We start from the raw sequence: 21,380 nt of genomic DNA, 5'->3' as shown, positions 1-21,380 counted from the left end.
AAGGCCGATGTACATTATATGATAAAAACTCAATCATGAACAATTTTAGAAAGACAGTGCCTAAATAAAGTATAATAACTATTTACCATAGCAAGACTCTGGAAACAACCAAGATGCCCTTCAACAGACGAATGGCTAAAGAAACTGTGGTACATATACACAATGGAATATTATGCAGCTGTCAGGAGAGATGAAGTCATGAAATTTTCCTATACATGGATGTACACGGAATCTATTATGCTGAGTGAAATAAGTCAGAGAGAGAGAGAAAAATGCAGAATGGTCTCACTCATCTATGGGTTTTAAGAAAAGTGAAAGACACCCTTGTAATAATAATTTTCAGACACAAAAGAGAAAAGAGCTGGAAGTTCCAGCTCACCTCAGGAAGCTCACCACAAAGAGTGATGAGTTTAGTTAGGGAAATAACTACATTTTGAACTGTCCTAATAACGAGAATGTATGAGGAAAATGGAGAGCCTGTCTAGAGTACAGGCGGGGGTTGGGTGGGGCGAAGGGAGACTTGGGACATTGGTGATGGGAATGTTACACTGGTGATGGGTGGTGTTCTTTACATGACTGAAACCCAAACACAATCATGTATGTAATTAAGGTGTTTAAATAAATTTTAAAAAAAATTAAAAAAAATACAATAAAAATAAAAACAAATAAAATGGCATAGAGTGGGGTTCCAAATGATAATATAGTAAGTAGAGCATTTGCCTTGCATGCTTCTGACCTAGGTTTGATCTCTGGCATTTCATATGGTCACCTAAACCTTTCAGGAGCGATTTTTGAATGCAGAGCCAGGAGTAGCCCCTGAGCATCACTGGCTGAGATGGTACTGATTTACACATAATTCTATAATATAAGTATGTAAGGTAATATTTACCTGATGTGACCTGAGAACATGGCTTTGCAAGGAAATAATTCTAGGATGAAGGAATGAAGGAGAATCCCTAATAAACATGTGAGCTTTGAGTATATGGAAGGAGCAAAGGCAGAGTTGGAATTGCCTGTATTGGCAGTTGTAAGAAATGTGTTGGGGTATAGGCTTTATTTGAAGACTATACTGATTGAGTTTTCTTTTTAGCTTCAAACCAAACAGGATGATCCCTAATTTTCTGTGATGCTGCAAGATTTGTTATACCATTCAATACATTGTATTAGCCATGGCAATCAACAATGAATATTTTATTTTCTAGAGTGGAAAGAAAAGGAATATGTTTGAATGACACTTGAAAGATGTTTTCTGTCTTTCTAATTCGACCATACTTTGTCAAAGAATTACTTCCAAACTAGATAAAACGCTGTATTCAGAAAGAGAGCTTTCCACACAGGGTAAACATTTTATATATAAAAATGACATATCAATATTTATAATACTTAATATTGAAGTATCCTATTTGGAGTCTATTTATACCTGCTAGGTACATTTCAGGATAAAAATTGATTTGATTTTTAGACCTATTACTCTTCAGTGGTGAAGCAAATCTCTTGGTCTTGCAACTGACCTTCCTCCAATTGGACACAAATAGAATATCAATTTAAAACACTGGCAAAAAATAAAGATAAATAAATAAGATCATCACCTGGAAAGGTTTCTATCCTTCTAATCCCTAGGACACAAATAATTCTTATCAATTCAGAGGGCTCCCCCAGGCAGCCTAACAAAATTTCAACTTCTAACAAAATGTTCTAATTTTTCCACTTCCTTGGATTCGGGGGAACTTGAATCAATCTGTTAGTGGCACTAAGAACATTTTATGATAAAATTTGTATCACCTTGATAATATCATTTCAAAAGTTCTATTTTTCTTCTTTTTAAGTTTAAGGATCAGGGATGGAAGCATGAGTATGGTGAGTAGGGCTTTTGCATTGCATACAATCAACCAGGATTTGATCTCTGACATCCTATATGGCCCCTAAATCTAACAGATTCTTGAATGCAGAGTCAGTAATAAACCCTGAGCACAGCTGTGTGTGGCCCCCCAAAAAACAAAAAAGAATCAACTGCACATTAACATATCTTTTCAAGTGATCTTTATTACAAAATATATCTACAACATATATGTAGTTAATCTTTCTGGAGACCCTTCTTTCAAATAAGAAGACAAGCAATAGGAATAAATCTATTTATGTTTTTACTTAAAAATAAAATGTCAGCATCTACACTTCCATACTACACACCATAATATCTCCATTTAAATACTGTATGGTTTAGGTAAATTTAAATTCAAATATGAATAAAAATTATCTAGCCATACAAAATGAAAATATCAAAATAAAAGATAAAGCTTGTTTTACAGACATTGAATTGCACATTTCATATAGAGCCACCAAAGTCTCTTTTAAACCAAGCATTAAATATAAGTATGTAAAAATGAGAAATAACACTGATTTCTATGAATAAAACTTCAATTATCAAGATTGGAAAGACAGTACAGTAGGAATGGTGCTTGTCTTGAACACACCTGACATAGATTCAATCCCTAGCATCTCATATGTCTCCCAAGCACCACCAAGAGTAATTTCTGAATGCAGAGCCAGAAGTAACCCCTGAGCATGACTCCAAAGGTTCCGAAATCACTCTAAGTGATAAAACCTGTAAAGTACAGGAAAAAATTGTTCTTCTAGCTGATGCCAGTGATAGTTTTTTAATTGTAATCTTACCTTAATTTAAAATACTTAATAATTTCTTTCAGATTAAATATAGAGACTCGAGAGAGAATACAGTGGAAAAGGTGCTTGTCTTGCATGCAGCCAAGGCAGGCTTTATACCCAGCACTACACCCTCTGACTTATTTCACTCAGAATAATAGATTCCATCATTTGTTTTTCCTTTTTAGCTTGATCCAGATGCCATTAGCTGGACGAATAATCAAATCTGCTACCAGCCCAAGTTCTTCTCTTTTCTGGGTGGATTCTATCCAGAACTTCCTCAGAATGCAGGAAAGAACAGTTTTTTCTTCCATCATGGCAAACTTTTGTCCTTTAAATTAAAGTATACATAGCCTCTTTAAATATAGGTATAATCAAATGTGAAAAATTACTGGTTGTACATACTGTGATCTATTTTATGTTTTCACAATAAAGTCAGGGTAATCACTATCAGTTAAGATCCTTGTTAATAAAACAGATTCTTGAGTACTCATTCCAATTTCCCAAGTACATTGAAATAGCTGAAATATACCAGGGTATCTATGCATTAGCAGTGCATGGAATGAATATTGGACATTGATGTATTAAAATCACTACTTTTGGTTATTATTTGCTGTACTTTTAATTATTTGCAATAGAATTATCAAATATATTTCTGATTCTTCAGTTAAATAGTGCCTATATTTATATAAATTATAAAATACTAGAAGTACTAAAAATAAAGTTTTATATATATGACGAGTTGCTTTCATTTCATCTAAATACTTCAACTGTATATGGAACAAGTAGTCATTCTTTCAGATTGTAAAATGCAATTGTTAAAAGTAATAAACATAAAATTTAGGTTAAATATAAAAATTTCTCATAGATTACGTTTTTGCAATGTAAAATATATTCTTCATTAATCTTAAATTTACAACATCTTAAAATTCTACAATAGAACTGAATAATTCATTTTTTATCAGCTGAATTTTATCTCCCCAAATTCTTATTGCTAAACCCTAGTACTTAAGGAAATAATCATAGCTGGAGGATCTTTAGAGAGATTAAATGAAATCATGACACAGGCTAATAACTCTTTGTGCTTATCAAGGAAGTGACTGGGACACAAACACACACAGAGGAAAGAAAACTAGCAGAATGGAAAAGTCCATCCAGAAGCCAGAGTCCTCTGAGAAACCAGTTTGGATCAAGGCCTTTTTCTTTTAAGCTAAGAAAAAGTTAAATCTGATATTCATAACAAGTCTATAGTCCTTTGTTATGGCAGCCCTAGGCAACCAATACAGTACATGACAGGACTATATTTGAAAGAATACAATAGTGTGAATTAGAAGGAATCAACACTAATTTTTAAAAGACTTTTAACCTACAACCATGTGAGCCTAAAAGGCCTACTTGATGGATACCAACCTATACAGTTCCTGGGTCCAGCAGAGAAAGGTACATATGCATATGGATGGCGTCCATGTGAGTTTTCAAGAAAAAACCTTTCTGGCTTGAATTCCTCTGGATCTGGGAAGTACCTTGGATCTCTATGCAGTATGTAGGGAGCGATGAATGCCTCAGAGTCTTTCAAAAACTTGTAGCCAGCTGTCAAGAAATAGTCAAAAGTTCTGAGAAGGAAATATGAAAGGAAGACATTTATGATGAACATAGAAACTATTATACTGAGTGAAATAAGTCAGAGGGAGAGAGATAGACAAAGAATAGTCTCACACATATATGGGTTTAAAAAAATAAAAGTCATTATTGTAATAATACACAAAGACAATAGAGAGAGGACTGGAAGGACTGGCCCATGATATAAAGCTTACACAAAGTGTGTTAAGTCCAATTAGGGAATTAACTACACTGACAACTATCATGACAATGGCAGTGAGTGAGAGAAGTAGAATATCTGTCTCAGATACAGGCAAGGGTTGGGGGAGGAGGGAGTTGGGGGCATTGGTTGTGGGAATGTTACACTGGTGAAGAGGGGGTGTTCTTTTAGATAACTAAAACAACGACAAACATGTTTGTAATCATAGTGCTTTAAATAAAGATATTTAACCACTTGGAAAAATTAATAAATAAATAAATAACTGTAATTCATGGTGATTCAAAAAAAGTGTTAAGAAACTTGAGCTACTTTCTTCCTATCAACAATTGTACTGTAATTCATAGTGCAAAAAGTTATTAAAAAAACACTTCTCATAGAGGCAGACTGGTGGGAGGGAGAAAAAGAGTGGGGGGACAGGGGATTCTGGTGAAGGGATGGGTATTGAAATATTGGATGCCTGAAATACAATCATGAATCAACTCTATAATTCACAGAAACTAAATGAATAAAAAGAAGGTTCGGGCAGGTGAGGGAAGGTGTATGGGAGGGAAGAGGGTGAGAAGGAAACTGTTGACATTGGTTGCAGGAAATGCACACCAGTGAAGGTTGTTGTACATGTATGACTGTAACTCAATCATAAACAACTATATCTGTAAAAATAAACTATTATAAATAAACTTGTAACCATAATGTTTACATTTGAAAAATAAAAAGAAAAATAAATGATAGTTTTCAAAATTAAAAAAGTAAAAATAAATAAATAAATCCCATGTACTTTCTTCTACTATATATGGCCACATACTATATAAAACAAAACTAACACTTAGAATAATAAAATTTGAAATGGTCATAAGAGTAAAAAAGTTAAATTAAAAAAATAAATAAATAAAATAAAATATCCACTCTTGAGTTTGTATAATAGAATAGTGGGCAGGAATCTTGCCTTGCAAGTGGCCAATCTGGGTTTGATCACTGACATTCCATATGGTTCTCTGAGCACCACTAGAAGTAATTCCTGAATACGGAACCAGGAGGGCTTAACAAGACATCTTAACCTGGAATACAGACCCAATTAGCCAGATGCCACCAGGAGCAGTCCCTGGGTTAGTCTCTCTGAGCGGCATTAAATAGTCCTTACCTACAAAAGTCAGCAAAAACTCTACCCTTGAACTGGAGAAAAAGACTTCAAACAGTGAGAGAAAATGCCTTGAATACTCAAAAACCAAGTTGGAACCCTAACACACCTGAACTTGAACAGTATAGAACTGTTAGACCTCAGTTTTACAGTTGGTTATTATTGATTGATCAAATCACTCCAAGTGATCCCCAGATCCTTTAAGCAATGTTTGGGAGTCCTTCCCAATAATAATAATAACAACCTATACTTTTCCTATTATTCTACTCTAAGTATTTTAGAAATCCTGGAATTTACTAAATACTTACTTCTAAGTACTTACCAATTTCACAATCTTCATTCAACTTGCGGCCAAATAAAGGCACAGAAGGAAACAGCCGAAGAGTCTCCTTAATAACACATTCTAGATACTTGAGTCTTCTCAAGTCGTCCATTGTAACAGGACGATCAGACTTCCCTGGTATAAGTGAATACAGGAGGTGACAATAAAAAATTACTTGGATTTAGGGGGATTAATATCAAAGTAGATATAGGATATCAAAGTAGAATGCAATAATCAAAAGATAGAATGTCAGATAAGAATAGATAAAATAGAATTTTGATAATTTTACATGATCAAAACAAAAATGAAATATGTTAAATAAAAGAAACCAGACATGAAATATCGCACACAAAATGGTTCCAAGTTGTACAACGTGCTCAGATAGGGAAATCCATAGAGATTAAAGTAATTTAGTGATCTCCAGAGTCTAGCAGAAGAGAGAATGATGGAAAGTGACTGGTTGTAGAAAAACATTAATTATGAAGTTTTGGATGGAGGTGGATGATGGTGAGATGGATGGAGAGAGGCCTTTCTCTGCTGGCCTGAGCAATGTGCCTGCAATCCCTTTCTTCCAGAAGGTGGGTGTTAAGGTGGTGGTGAGGAAATGATTCACAGGTAGTCAGGTTTCAGGAGACATGAAGCTTTATTCAAGGTCCTAGCCAACAGGTGTGGCTTCTATCATAACCTTTTAAGCAGCCTATTTCAACCACCCTGACATCTCAACCCATCTCTATCCCTACATGTTTCCAACATCTCCTGCTCCTTTTCCCAGAATCCTCTCTGAATCCCTTTCCTGCCCCTGAGGCAATCCTTTTGTTACATACCAAGGATCCCTCCCAGAAATGTCTGGTCTTACCTCCAGGCAAGGTTACACAGGAAGATGGGGGTAGGGTGACAACTGATTAGTGAATAAAGGTTTCTTTTGGATGCTAAAGTGCTTTGGGTTCAAATAGAGGTAATGGTAACACAACATTGAGAATATAGTACATTTAATATTTTTAAATGTTTAATTTTGAGTATTTAGAGACCCTCGTATATACTTTTGGTGTATTCTTAATCTTTTCCCCTCCAAATAGCCTCCCAGTTTCTTTACAACAAAATTTACACTGCCTCTTGTTTCCAGACCAAGAGGTTTTCTATTTCTCTGGACTTTTGACTTTATAGAGGAACAAAAAGAAAAGAAACCACAGCTCATACTGATGAAATACAAAATGAAATAGAAAAACTAAATGAGCAAGCTAATGTGGAGATCTTAAAAAGCTGAAGAAAAGAGAAATAATTTGACCATTTGTCAGAAGTTGAAATGGCCACCAACCCCCAAAATTTTGGTATTACAGTATGTCAACAACACTGGAAGTCTAAATTGTTTGGGAAGATGAAGAGATACTGCTTTCCTTGACTAAAGTGATTAATTTGAAAACAATAAATCATGTTATAGAAAAGATATTTTATTAAAAAAAAAAACTCCTTCAGGGGCCAGTCATAGTATGGCAAAAGGGTTCTTGCCTTGCATGTGACCAATCTCCTAGGTATATACCCTAGGAACACAAAAATACAATACAAAAATCCCTTCCTTACACCTATATTCATTGCAGCACTAATTACAATAGCCAGACTCTAGAAACAACCAAGATGCCCTTCAACAAATGAGTAGCTAAAGAAACTGTGGTACATATACACAATGGAATACTATGCAGCCATCAGGAGAGATGAAGTCATGAAAAAATTTCTTCTTAATGAAAGTTTTGATCCATCTTTAAGGTCCACTGAAATCAAATGTAATTCTGGAAAGGATTTGACAAGACATACGAGTATGATGAGCATAAAGCCAGCAGAACGAGGTAGCCTTAGTTACCAGTGTTTCTAAGTTGGGGTTACTGGACATTCTCATGCAGATAAATCTGAATAGTCATCCAAGATGACACTTTATCAAAGTCACAATCAATGTAAGTTCATTACATTTATGATGAAGGGAAATAAAAAAAGAAAGAGAAGAGTAGGAGGAAAAGAAGAGAAATAATATGAAGAAAGTAAAGGAAATGAAGTTTTGGAAGATATGGATGATAAAAGGATGTTACAAAAGATGTTAAAATGATAGAGATAGGGATGTAGATGAGGATGGGGGAGAAAAGATGAAGGAGAAGATTAAAGGAACATGGTGAATTCTAATATATTGACAAATTTCTCTGTTTTTTTTTATCTTTATTTAAACACCGTGATTACAAACATGATTATAGTTGTATGATTACAGTCATGTAAAGAGCACCCCCCTTCACCGGTGCAACATTCCCACCACCAATTTCCCAGATCTCCCTATTTCTCTGTTTTTTAAGAGAAATTTACAGTCTATTTACTCTCTTCAGACAGAAAGTTACCCTTATTTGAAGTCTCTTTGGGTGAAGTAACCATGGCTCTCAAATTACTTTGGATAAGGATATAGAAATTCTCTTGAGTATAGAATAGAGTGTAAAGAATAAAAATTCTACTCATTTGTCTCTAAAAGCATGTAGATGTTCTTATTTGAATGTGAAAGATTGCCATTTTCCAATGTAAATCTGTCGCGTTTTATGTATTGAAATGCCTTTTTAGCTTAAAAAAGGAAGTATCATATATAAGCAAAGGGTACATTTGAGTTTTTTTGAATAAGTGATGTGGGCATAACTATAATAAATTCTTTGACATGTTTGTGAATTAAGGGACTTAGGTTTAAGTAGAAATTGATGAAAAGATAGATTCTAGGGGAAAAGTTCATGACAAAACATACATTAGTATATTAATGTGTAATTTCAAAATAAAACATTTTAAATGTAAAGATAAATATTGAAAATTGGAAAAAATTGGGGCCGGAGAGATAGCATGGAGGTAAGGCATTTGCCTTTCATGCAGAAGGACAGTGTTTCAAATCCCGGTATCCCATATGGTCCCCTGTGCCTGCCAGGGGCGATTTCTGAGCATAGAGGCCAGGAGTGGCCCCTGAGTACTGGCGGGTGTGACCCAAAAACCAAAAAAAAAAAAAAAAAAAGAAAAAGAAAAAGAAAAAGAAAACAGTTGGGTGTGACCCAAACCCCTACCAAACTAAAAAAAAAAAAGAAAAAGAAAAAGAAAACAGTTGGGTGTGACCCAAACCCCTACCAAACTAAATTGGTGAAAATTGGAAAAAATTAGTATATTTAACTAATTGGGATTGGGAGATAGGAAGAGTGAAATAAGCAAAATAAATAAATAAATAAACTCAAAAGATACAAACAGTACAACATCTGGTTGCAGAAAACTAGCACCACACAGATATTCGATTTCAATAGCATAGGAGTCAATGTCAATACCTTAAACTCTCAATTGTTAGTAAGTAGAAAGCAAGCACTTTGTGCTGAGTCAAAAAAAAAATTCATATACAACTTATTTACAAAGCACACACATGAAATAACTAAAATGTTTATTTTATTAAAAATATAATGAGTATAATAGAAAAGATGAAATAGTATAGTTTGATAAAATTTCCATGGAATTAAAGAGTCTCAAGTTAAGTGAAAAAAATATGTAATGAGTATAGGAGAGATACTGAGTTCTTTTCCCAGCAGCACCCTAGATACCTCTGGAAACAACTCCTAAGAAAGGACTCAGAATGATCTTTAAGAATTTTTAGGTGTAAATTCACATTCAACAAAATAGATAAACTACATTAAACTAAAATGAAAAGCTGATGATTTCCGATTTCCACATCTCAGGTCAAAAGGAGAGAGAGAGAGAGAGAGAGAGAGAGAGAGAGAGAGAGAGAGAGAGAGAGAGAGAGAGAGAGAGAGAGAGAGAGAGAGAGAGAGAGAGAACCTCCCTGTCTCCCCAAGGCCAGAGCTTAAAGTACCTTTTTCTATACCAAAACAAATTTTTCTGTACCATCGTCTACTAAAGAGACTTAAAGAGACTGACTTTTGGGATTCTCTGAAGGAGATTAGTAGGAACTTTAGATACACCATGAGAAACCTAAAATTCAACACTGACACATAATTTAGTGACCCACTCTTAGATTTGAGGAGACAGCCAGGGACTACCAGATATTTAGAGATTAACTTTATTGAGAAGGGGGTGTGAGGAATGAGGAAAGAGAGAATGAAAATGAAAACTAAACAGAAAGCAGGAAAACTAGGAGCATAACACACAAAGTATGGAAGAAAAAAGTTTTTCATATAAAACATACTCTCTTAATAGAAATAAAATATTTGAGTGATGTGGTCAGATACTAAAAAATCCTGACAGAGTTCACACTTTGTTAAAGCAGCAACAGAAAAGTAACACGTTAGTCTTTCTTCTCCCTTTCCTCTTGCCTTAAAGATAAATATAAAATCTGGAACAATAACCAAGAAGAAAATAGTCAAGATGGTAAAGATGTCAGAAAAACAGAGCACTCACATTTCTGGGTTACCATCATAGGCTCCTTACATTGAGAATGCAGGTTGTGTAATAGAGAATTCTGTCCAACAACTACTCCCACTGTTTCTTCATTTTGTGACCAAGTACAGTTTCTCAAGGAAATACGGCATTTTCTGGCATATAAGACGACTTTTAAACGCATAAAAATTTCTTAAAAGTCAGGGGTCGTCTTATACACCGGCATACAGCATGCTGAAACTTACTCCAGCTTCAGGGATGAGTGATCCGCCCCCCTCTTACCGCTGCATCCCAACCAGCTGCCAGGCATCATCACTCAGTCCTCTGTTGGTACTGATTCATCTTTCAGGGCACACAGAGTAGCTGAGTTACTGAGCGCAGCATCTAATAAAGCCGCTAGGTATGTGGCTTTCCAGTGCTCGGTCCTCTGTTCAGCTTTTATGAGACACAGAGGAGGCGCTCTGTCTCTTCTAGCTGTCCTCTACTGTAAATTATCTGTGCTGTTAAATCCTTTGTTGGGTATTTGTGAATCCAAGAACAGTCCCCAGAATGAGAAATTACTTCCCATCCCCTTGTCCCCTTTCGTGGGGAGACCTTGGTAATATTTATCCGCAGCAAATAATAATCCACACAGACAAGAAGGATAGGGTGTAAAAGATTGGGCAAAGAGAGCAAGAGAATCCTCTTGCAGCCTGCAGCTTTAGCAAAAGGACCCCTCTCCCCTGTCCATCAAGCTATTTATTGCCAACTCCACAGCGCCCCCACCTGGAAGGGCTAGGTGGGGCAATAGTCACAGAACAATCCTAAGAAAATATTTTTATATACAACAATTCGAAGAATAAGTTTATGGAAACTTTTTCATATACTACACTATACATCACTGCACCCCAGCCAGCTGCTCTTGGAGGAGCCCCCTCTCCCTGCTCTCAATGTAGATCACAATTAAAAAATCACAATCACTCACTAAAAATGACAAATATAAAATGATTGTTGGTACTCTAAAGTCTAGCTTTATTAAACATATACTGTTAAACTTCAAGGGTTCTACTCTTTTTCTCTTACCTTTTTAATTTTCACATGGTGTGTGTTAAAAGAGAGAAAGTCTTATACAGAGAATATAGCCCAAACCCTATATTTTAACAGGAAAAGTAGAGGGTTGTCTTATATGCCCAGTCATCGTATACGCCAAAAATACAGTAGTTTTCCTTGTCCCTCTCACTAGTTTTACCTAACACTGCTCCAAATAACTATACTGCTTTTTTCTTAAGCACACAACCCATGTCTTGAAACCTTAAGTACAATTGTCTGCTTCACCTATTATGCAGAGAGACTTGTGAGGACAATCACACTTTACTTTTACATCCTCAGCATCTAATCCCCTGCAATCATGAGAGAGTTCATGGGCACATAGGCACATGTCTGCAGGTGATCAGAGGAGGCCTACAGAGGGGAAGGGACTGGAAGGGATCCCACAGGTATTCTTGAATTTCCTAAGAAGCAGGATGACTGACATTGGCTTGAGGGAATATGGTCCCAAAGTGCAACTGCTGAAGGGGCTGAACATACCAAACACTTCCTCCAGCTCCTTGTCCACTTTTTTCTGGACTTCCGGATAAGAACCCAAGAGGTACAAGGACCAGTTAAGTGCAGCTGCGGTGGTATCATGGCCCTGCAGATATAAAGGGAAATGACATAATAGCAGTGTAATATACATTGGCTTTGAAAGGTACAACATGACTTTGGAACCCAACTAATGAATTCTGTTCAGCATGTTCCCTCGGAGAGAAACTAAACAGTCCCTGCAAGGGACCTGGGTGTAGGGACATTTAAGTGTTAATAACATTTTTCTTATTTTACAAAAAAAAAAAAAAAAGGGATAAAGAGGATATAATCCCCAAAAAGGAATTCTAGTTTTGTTGTTGTTCTTTTTGTTATTTTCATTTAAATATGGTTACACCTAGTGGTACTTGGGGACTGCACAGGCCATTTTCAGAGGTGCCCAGAGAGTGGAACACACAGTGCTATGGACAGAGCAAAGGGTTTTCACATCATGGTATCTGGTCTGTCATTTGAACCAATTCCTCAGTCCCTCATTTATTTGTCTATGTATTTTTAAAAATTAGAGGCCCACATCTGTGATAATGGGGGGCCTCTCAGCTCTGTGCTCAGGGGTTCACTTTATTCTTTTTTGGGGGGGCACACCCGTTTGATGCTCAGGGGTTACTCCTGGCTAAGCTCTCAGAAATTGCCCCTGGCTTGGGGGGAGCATATGGGACACAGGGGGAATTGAACCGCGGTCCTTCCTTGGCTAGCGCTTGCAAGGCAGACACCTTACCTCTAGCGCCACCTCACCGGCCCCAAGGGTTCACTTTAAACAGTGTACAGAAGACCAAGAAATGCTGGGATTTGAATTTGGTACTCATACATACAAAACATATACATAGCCCATTTAACTAGGGTTTTTTTTAGTTAATTAGAACATTATTTGATTAAGTCTGTGGTTTACAATATTGTTAATAATGGTTATTCAAGCACATAATTGCAGCATCACAACTACTAACAGTGTACTTCCCTCCCTCTCCCAAGGAGCTCAACTCTCCACCCATTTAATCCCTCACCAGGCCAATTCCATTGTGAATGGGAAATCATTTATTCCATTCAGTTCACATTGTTCCTCAAAATTTTGCCTTTGTTTGTTTGTGAGAAAATTAGGTTACATCCTGTAGTGCCTAGGATTTATATCTGGCTCTGATTTCAAGTTTCTCCTGGAGTTCAAGAGCCATATAGGATGCCAGGTATAGAACCTAAGTCAGTCATCTGCAAGGCCAACAATCCTGCCACTGTATTTCTTCATCATCCCCAACCCCACTGTTTTTAAAACATTTTGACTTTCTTACACCAACATGCTAGATTTGTTCTTCTCTGAAACCCATTTGTCAGCTAGCTGTACTCTTCCAATGTTTGTCACTAAGTAATGTTTGATTTTGATTAATACTCTTCATATCAAGAAGTCAATATATAGCCCCACTTATTACTCTCTCAGTTCCAGCAAAAGAGTTTGGACTTTGCTAAATCTAACTTAGTTATTTAGCAAATTCAACAAAGTACTTGATCTCACATTCATAGAGATTAAAAACTGGGTCTGGGAGAGGGTTCAACTCCTGGGGCACATATTTAGCTTAGGAGGTCCCAGCTTGATGCCCTGATCACTGGCTCCTTAGTAACTGCGATACAGAGCTCTGGTGGCTTAATGCCTAATAGACCAAATGTTGGCCAGTCAGTACTACAAAGCATTGAACATTCCTTGGGTAGCCTCAGTGTTCCTCTGAGCCCTGGTTAGAATGGCCCCTATTTTAAAACAGAAAAGAGAAGAGAAAACAGAAAAATAATTTCCCCAGGATCAGAGTAGGAGATAGAGAGAAATGGAGCCCTTGTGCATTAGATAACAAAGCAGAACTCTCCCTCCTCTTTGTGAGGTTGCAGTGATGGGGTGAGGACATCTGGATACCTTTTATCTCTGCCTGGTCCATCCTCCAGACTTGAATCCTTAGTTTCTGTCCTCACCTCACCATAACAATTTCTCACATGGACAGTGAGATCATACATTAACATATGCATTTGGAAAATTAATTATAAGAAAATAACTATAACAAGGACTTTGAGGAGAAGGTGGAATAAAATAGTTCCATTTTTGGATGATCTTCTTTATTCATTCTCTCTCTCTGATACCAGGGATTGTTGTAATAATTCAACCACTGTATAGAAATCTCCTAAGTATTTGTTTCATGACCAGTTGAATTGTATGAAGTTTATGCTTCACATTTTATAGATACATATATATGCATTCTTAGTTTTTCATTTAGTGTATAGTTTATTGCCTTTTCTTGCATTCACAGTTCTTGTTATAAGATTCTCTTGCTCAAAAGAAATATCGGTTTCCTTTCACTACTTTGTCCACAAAAGTCACAGAAGTGTTTCTGCTAACTAATTTTAATAGTATTTTTTAATTTATTACTAAAAGACTGATATAAATATATTAGAGAAATTTGTAAAACTTCCTGTTTTATTCTGCCTGTTGCCCCCTAAAAGCAGGATGAAGCAGAAAGATTTAAATTTTACAGAAGTAGGGTCATTGACTTGGAAGGACATAAGTCTTCATACTGATGTGTGGCATGAAAGGTGTAATAGGTAGAAATAGCCTACATCTGGTGAATGGGGAAAACCATCTTATAGATAATCATAGTATGCTGGCATTCATGGCTCAAAGAAAGATTTAAATTTTCAAAGAATCATAAAGCTGGACTGGAGGTAATTGTTTTCACAATGTGCAAAATGGCAGGAAATGGAATTATGTATGCACATTTGAGGTGGGTGACTGTGCATGTGAACCCATGTCTGTGTCTGGGGTTTTTGTTTGTTGTTCACATATGGAGAGACTCCTTCTACCTAATATTTAAAGTAGTAAAATTATTTTGTAAATTGTTGTTTGATTTGAAGACCAAGAATCTTTCTACAATTCAAAACTGAAGGAATTCTCTGATTTCAATTCCTTTTTAGATAGGGCAGCTCAGAGACATAGCAAGTAGTCTTATCTAAACCTGAAAAAGTAGAAAATATTTCTGTGGGTTTAGAAGATTAAGTACTCGAAGTATTAAGTACTAGAGAACTAAGAGAAAATTCTTGTTCCTCTTCAGTTTAAAAAAGCTTACCAGGGATTGATGTTTTCCTGAGTTAAAAAATAGATATATTCCTTGCTGTACTCACACCTAGGTTAAAAATCTTTCTGAGGGGCCTGAGAGATAGCACAGCAGTGTTTGCCTTGCAAGCAGCCGATCCAGGACCTAAGGTGGTTGGTTCAAATCCCAGCGTCCCACATGGTTCCCCGTGCCTGCCAGGAGCTATTTCTGAGCAGATAGCCAGGAGTAACCCCTGAGCATAGCCGGGTGTGGCCCAAAAACAAAAACAAGCAAACAAAATCTTTCTGAAGAATAAAGACAATCTGGTAGTTAATTAACTTCTCAAAATGTTTAACTTTTAGCTATAGTATACTGATGATTTCTCAGTTATATTAAGCTACTAAGATTCTGTTAAAATGTCGATGATGCTGGGGCTGGAGATACAGCACAGGTGTAGGACATTTGCAGCTGACCTAGGACGAACCTGAGTTCTATCCCTGGTGTCCTAAATGGTCCCCTAAGAAGCGATTTCTGAGCGCCTAGCCAGGAATAACCCCTGAGCATCGTCAGGTGTGACCCAAAACAAAACAAAACAAAAAAAACCAACAAAACAAAACAAAAAAAAACCCAAAATGTAAATAATGCTTTGTGGTTCTAGGAGTTTTGTTCCTTCAGTTCCTCCTAGATACAGAGGTCTCATTTTATCACCCATGATGGAGCAAAAGTCTTCCATACACCACAAAAGCACCGAGGAGAGAAGAGAGGAGAGTAAATGAACATGCAAAAAGTCTATAGTTAATCCCATGACAGTATGCTTCAAGGGTGGAGAAACTCTGTATCTCTTAAGCCAAGGAAATTTCCTTTAGAATGTCCCCAACATTTACTGTGCCTAAACAGGAAGAAAAAAAAACAAAATAAAAAAAAAAAGAAAAACATGTAAATAATGCTAATGGTTCTTAAGCTGACTTTAATGATACCTGAAAGTAACACATTATGAAATACCTCAAACATGAAGGTGTCAACTTCTTCTCGAATATCTTCATGACTTAACTTGTTTCCTTCAGCATCAGTTACTTTTAAAAGCAAGTCAAGGAAAGCCTTGCGTTTGGATTTTGAGGTGTTGTTCTTCATTCTGCATTCTTCCTCTTTCTGCATTACAATTGCCCGTTCTGTGATGACCTGTATGATTTAGAATGTTACACTCTTGTTTTTGAGGATGGTCCATTTTTTTTCCATGAAAAGATGTTTTATTCTTTAACTGATTTGTGACAGTTTTCTGTTCTTTCTACCTCAACAATATCTAACCAGTAAAAGTTTAAATCCATGATTTTCAAGTGTGATTTCTGCTGTCTTTCCAGCAAGAATACAAAGCTATGGCCTAGAGATTTGAAGACACTAAAGTAAAAAAGTTTAGATGATGGTGTGTTGGATATGAAGATGTCCAAGAAATAAACAAGCTTAGCTAGAGAGCTGATAGTCCAAAGGGAGGCTGCAGATAAAGATCTGAGAGCTCTTAATGTAAATTACTGGAAAACTGTGCCCATGGAGACTGCCCTGCTGGGTAGGAGTCCTGAATTATTAGTCTTTTTTGTTTGTTTTTTGGTTTTTTTTGGCCACACCCGATGACGCTCAGGGGTTACTCCTCACTGTGCACTCAGAAATCGCTCCTGACTTGGGGGACCATATGGGACACCGGGGGATCGACCCTAGGTCCCTCCTAGGCTAGCGCTTGCAAGGCAGATGCCTTAACTCTAGTGCCTCGGCTCCGGCCCTTTGTATTAATCTTTTATCTGTCACCTCTCCAGGAGGAAGACAATATTCAGAGATTTTTACTCTAACTTCCTCTTTCCTTACATACATCAATGAAGAGTAAAAACCCCTTAGACTTATTTAGCATTAAATAGGAATTTGCCTGTTATCTGACCTTATTCCTATGACTGAACAATAAACTATAATTTATATAACTATAAATTCCTATATTTATATAGGAACTATATATAACTATAATTCCTGAACAATAAAAAATAAACAATATATATCCTATGTGGAGTATAGTCAGGGCACTTAATCCACAAGGTGAGCCCCTAGCCCCATGCTTGTCTCTTTTATGTCTGTCTCGTTTTGTTTTTTTTTTTTAATCCTTTCAGTGTCCCTTCTTCAGGCCCCTTCACTCAGGCTGGATTCTGGCAATGGAGAACAATGCAATCATTCTATAATAGAGCAATCTAATTACATTCTAATTACATGTGCTGAGAAAAGAAACAGTAAGTCAATTAGTTCACCTTTGTGCCTTCTCGCTCTTCTACCAAGAATGCCTTTCCCCAGACATTTCTTCAGAAGGGGACTTGGCCCCACTCTTCAACAGTGTGTGCTTCTGTTCACACTGTCAGAAGGAGCTTCCTTGCACATTGAGTGCAAGTCCCTTCCACTCACTCTCATCCTGACATCACTGCTTTATTGTTCTTTTCACCTGACATTATATTATCCTTGCTTCTGCATGTCTTTCTTTTCCAAGTTGAATGACCCAGGCAGAAAATTCATCTTGGTTTTGCAATATAGTTTTCAACCTCTAATATACTGCTTGATGTTTTTAATAGTTTTATTAGACATTTGTTGCATGACTAAAATAATTATAATTCATAAACTTTATTTGGCTAATCTTACCAGGGAAATGATCAAACTTGATACTAAATTATCTGTATGAACAAATATTATGTGGGTTATTTTTAATGGAAAAACTGTGTTTTCTTTTCTTTGTGGTATAGACCCCCTAGACTAAAATAAATTTTATTAATTTTTTATGAATACTATGGCTCATTCAACTTGCATTAATCACTGGTACTATGCTTGAAATATTAGGAAAATGTAATTATACACATAGAATCTGAGCATTTGGCTATTTTCCTACTCTCGGGTTAGTATCCAGTCAGACCAGCTTAGTAAAGCCTCTACTTCATTTACTCTCTATAATTGGTAACGACTTGATCTATTGATATTTGGATGTACCTCAGTTTAAGAAGTGTATTATATTTATGACGTTATAAATGTAATATATTTAAGAGAAAGGGGCCGGAGTGGTGGCACAGTGGTAGGGTTATTTTGTCTTGCACGTGGGCTGACCTAGGATGGACTACGGTTCGATCCCCCTGTGTCCCATATGGGCCCCCAAGCCAGGAGCAATTTCTGAGTGTGTAGCCAGGAGTAACCCCTGAGCATCACCAGGTGTGGTCCAACCTCTCCAAAGAGATAATATATGAAGTAGGAACTTACATTAGAACACTTAAATTATAATTTACTGTATATTTTTAATTAAATTTTCCTTTCCTTAATATATTTTAACACAATGTCTAGATACTATATTCACAACAATATCATTATCTCTAGGCTATTTCTGAAGTAGAAACAAAATAGTCATTTCTACTACATGTTGTGTTTTCTATTAGCATATTATGATAAATGTTCTTTGCCTTTGAAAGTAACTGACAAATCAAAAATTCCTCAGAAGTCTCATAACTTAGGCATTTGCCTCTCCATTTGTTTAGTATAGATCCTGTTTCTTAACAAAAGTTTATAATTCAAGGGCTGAGTGATAATACAATGGGTATGGCATTTACCTTCCAAATAGCTGACCCAGGTTCAATCTCCAGCATTCCATATGGCCCCTGAGCTTGCCAGGAATGAACTTCTGAGTGCAAAGCCAGGAGTTACTCCTGAGCATTACAGGATGTGGCAAAAAACAAAACAAAACAATACAAAAAAACCCACAAAAACAAACCCCTAAAACATAGAAGTTTAAAATTCAGATTTCTTTTTTTTTGTTTGTGAAGCCAGGGATTGATCCCATGTTTCATGTATGCCAGGCATGCATCTAAGCACTAAGCCACATTTCTCCCTCCATACACATTGTAATTTTTACATGCAAGTCTACCTTCTAGACTAACCCGGCTTAGGTTAGGGAACATATACATACATACATACATACATACATACATACATACATACATACACACACACACATAAACGTTCTACACTTGGACACCAGAAAGTATTTGACACTTTCTAATTTAAATATAATCATGCCCCTCACTTTCCCCCATTATATTCATGTAAAAATTTGTCTTATCAGATATAGGCTCTCTGGTTCTATGCTAGGGTATATTAACAAAACACAGAAATTATGATTTAAAAAGGTTCTATAGTGGAGAGAGTGATGATTGATCAGCACTGTAAGTATATTTAATGTCTCTGACTTTAAAATTATGAATATTTTACCACAAATAAAAAATAGAAACTTACATTGTTAGTGAAATCATGTAGGATCTTTAGGGTCCTTTTGTGTTCTTGCCCTTGCTTAAACATAAAGAATAAATTATCAACCCAGAACCAGGGTGTCTTTATTCTCTGAAGTATTAGATCACTCATCCTATATATAAAATAAAAAAAAGACATCAGCTGACATATCTAACACATATTTCCTGAGCACCTACTCTGCTCTGTGCCTATTCTCAATGAATGTTTAAAAAGAAAGACTGATCATTCATAGAATACTGAGAGCTCAGTAAATTTTCTACTAATTTATTTAAAGGAAGAGTCTTTTAATAAACTTCCCTACTATGTGGGCAACTTTAGTCTCCTGATTTCTCCTGGGAATGGTCTGTTTTCTGTGCCTCTTCTGCCACCTAATATGATGAAGTTTCTCTCTTGGCATTGACAAATCATTGGCTTGATCTCTCTTCTGGAGTAATAGAAAAAAAAATGCCTGCTTTATTCTACAAAAAAAAGTGTCTATTAAAGACCCTGTGGCACATAGTGTCCCAGCACCCAAATTATCATTTCCCCTTGAAGAAGCAAAACGTCTTCTTTAGACATGGTCTTCTGCTTCATGACATAAATAGCCATTACAATCAGCCTTCCCCTTTCACTAAATCTGTAGGCCATTATCACAATTTTCCTCTCTAATATCAATGATATCACTTTCTAAACACTTACTCTCATTGTAAGTTTTTCATCTTTTAACGTCTTTTGTGCCATTCTTTTTGTTGTACATGACACAAAACTAATCAGTGTCTTATGCAATTAATAACAGGTTTTGAGATGATGGATAAATATTCATTAAAAGAAGTGGAATGAGACCACAGAGTCAACAGTACAGAAAACTTGAGATCCAAATATCAACAACCAAACTTAAAAAAGTGTGTGTCCATTAAAATGGGAAAATATTACATATGAAAACAAGTTCTTATTTAATAGAGATAGAAACACACAAATTTTGTAATGCAGTGGGGCATTACACCCTAATCATTGGCATAATGACTTGGCTTAAACCTGAGAAAAATAGGCATTGTCCATTTACTCCTGAACCATAGATACCATCTACAGAAACAATCATAGTTGTCTATAACAGTTTTTTCAACCTTTTTGTGCAAATGCACACTTTTAAATAAAAAAAATCACGAGGCACACCACAATTAGAAAATGTTAAAAAAATTTAACTCTGTGCCTATATCGACTATATAAAGTAGTTCTTTTGAATAGGAATCAAGTGAGCACAAAGAAATTATTGTATAATCACATTATTATGAAATATAAAGTATTTTATAATTGTTTATATTTCTGTTTACTTACTCAAATGATTTGTCTATTTGTGAGCAAAAGCCACGTGTTATGGATGAAATTGGAATTTTTCCCATGGAACACCAGACAATATCTCATGGCACACTAATGTGCCTCGGCACAGTGCTTGGAAAACGCTGGTCTATAACATCAGCAGGAAGCAAACCTCTACCAGGCAACAACCTACCGCTGCCCTGGCATCGACTTACTCCAAAGATGGTCCTTTTAACACCCAGGGACGACTTAGCAACAGCAACAACCTGCTTTCAGGGCAGGGATCTTCGCATTGCTCTCTAATGGTGAGGTAAAACTAGAGGAAGCTCCACATCATCTTGACTTCAATGCAGAATATGCACAGAAACAAGGATCTCTATCTACAGAAACTTGACACTAGCAACAGCGATTGTGCAAAAAATTTCTACTGGGACAACAGAGAATGACTCAGGGATAGGACAACCTACTATGTCTGTAGTCTAGAGTTAGTCTTAATGCCACCTTGTATTTAGGCCAAGGCTTTTCCTTTCTATTTCCCCAGAACTTTGCTTGGGCCTATGCAAGCAGCAACAATTGCCACTCTCACACCTTTCTTACTGTATTTCTTTAACTCTTATCCTTGAAAAAAAAAAAAAAGAAGAGCTTACTAAATCTGCTATTGCTTTAAAGAGTTCATTTGTGATACAATATTTTTCAGAAATACACTTGTTACTAAACTTTTTCTTCTTTCCTTTCCCTTCATATTTTTTAAAATGTTCTTTCTATTTACTATTTTTTAAA

General features: G+C 36.2%; 1 protein-coding gene across 1 annotated transcript in view; it reads right to left on the bottom strand.

Annotated features, from left to right (window-relative positions):
• Positions 1-2,783: 2,783 nt before the first annotated feature.
• LOC126006895 (cytochrome P450 4V2-like) overlaps positions 2,784-21,380 on the bottom strand; it is a 30,818-nt gene continuing 12,221 nt past the window's right edge. Inside the window, exons 6-11 of the mRNA XM_049772434.1 lie at positions 19,290-19,416; positions 15,996-16,172; positions 11,884-11,986; positions 5,935-6,069; positions 4,069-4,248; positions 2,784-2,989 (exon numbers count right to left, since the gene is read on the bottom strand). Coding sequence (XP_049628391.1) covers positions 2,826-2,989; positions 4,069-4,248; positions 5,935-6,069; positions 11,884-11,986; positions 15,996-16,172; positions 19,290-19,416 — 886 coding nt within the window. The 3' untranslated portion in view covers positions 2,784-2,825. The remainder of the gene's footprint in view (positions 2,990-4,068; positions 4,249-5,934; positions 6,070-11,883; positions 11,987-15,995; positions 16,173-19,289; positions 19,417-21,380) is intronic.

Source organism: Suncus etruscus, chromosome 4 (assembly GCF_024139225.1).
Source record: "Suncus etruscus isolate mSunEtr1 chromosome 4, mSunEtr1.pri.cur, whole genome shotgun sequence".
In the NCBI taxonomy this organism is placed as follows: domain Eukaryota; kingdom Metazoa; phylum Chordata; class Mammalia; order Eulipotyphla; family Soricidae; genus Suncus; species Suncus etruscus.
This window is presented reverse-complemented; position numbering and strand designations above follow the sequence as displayed.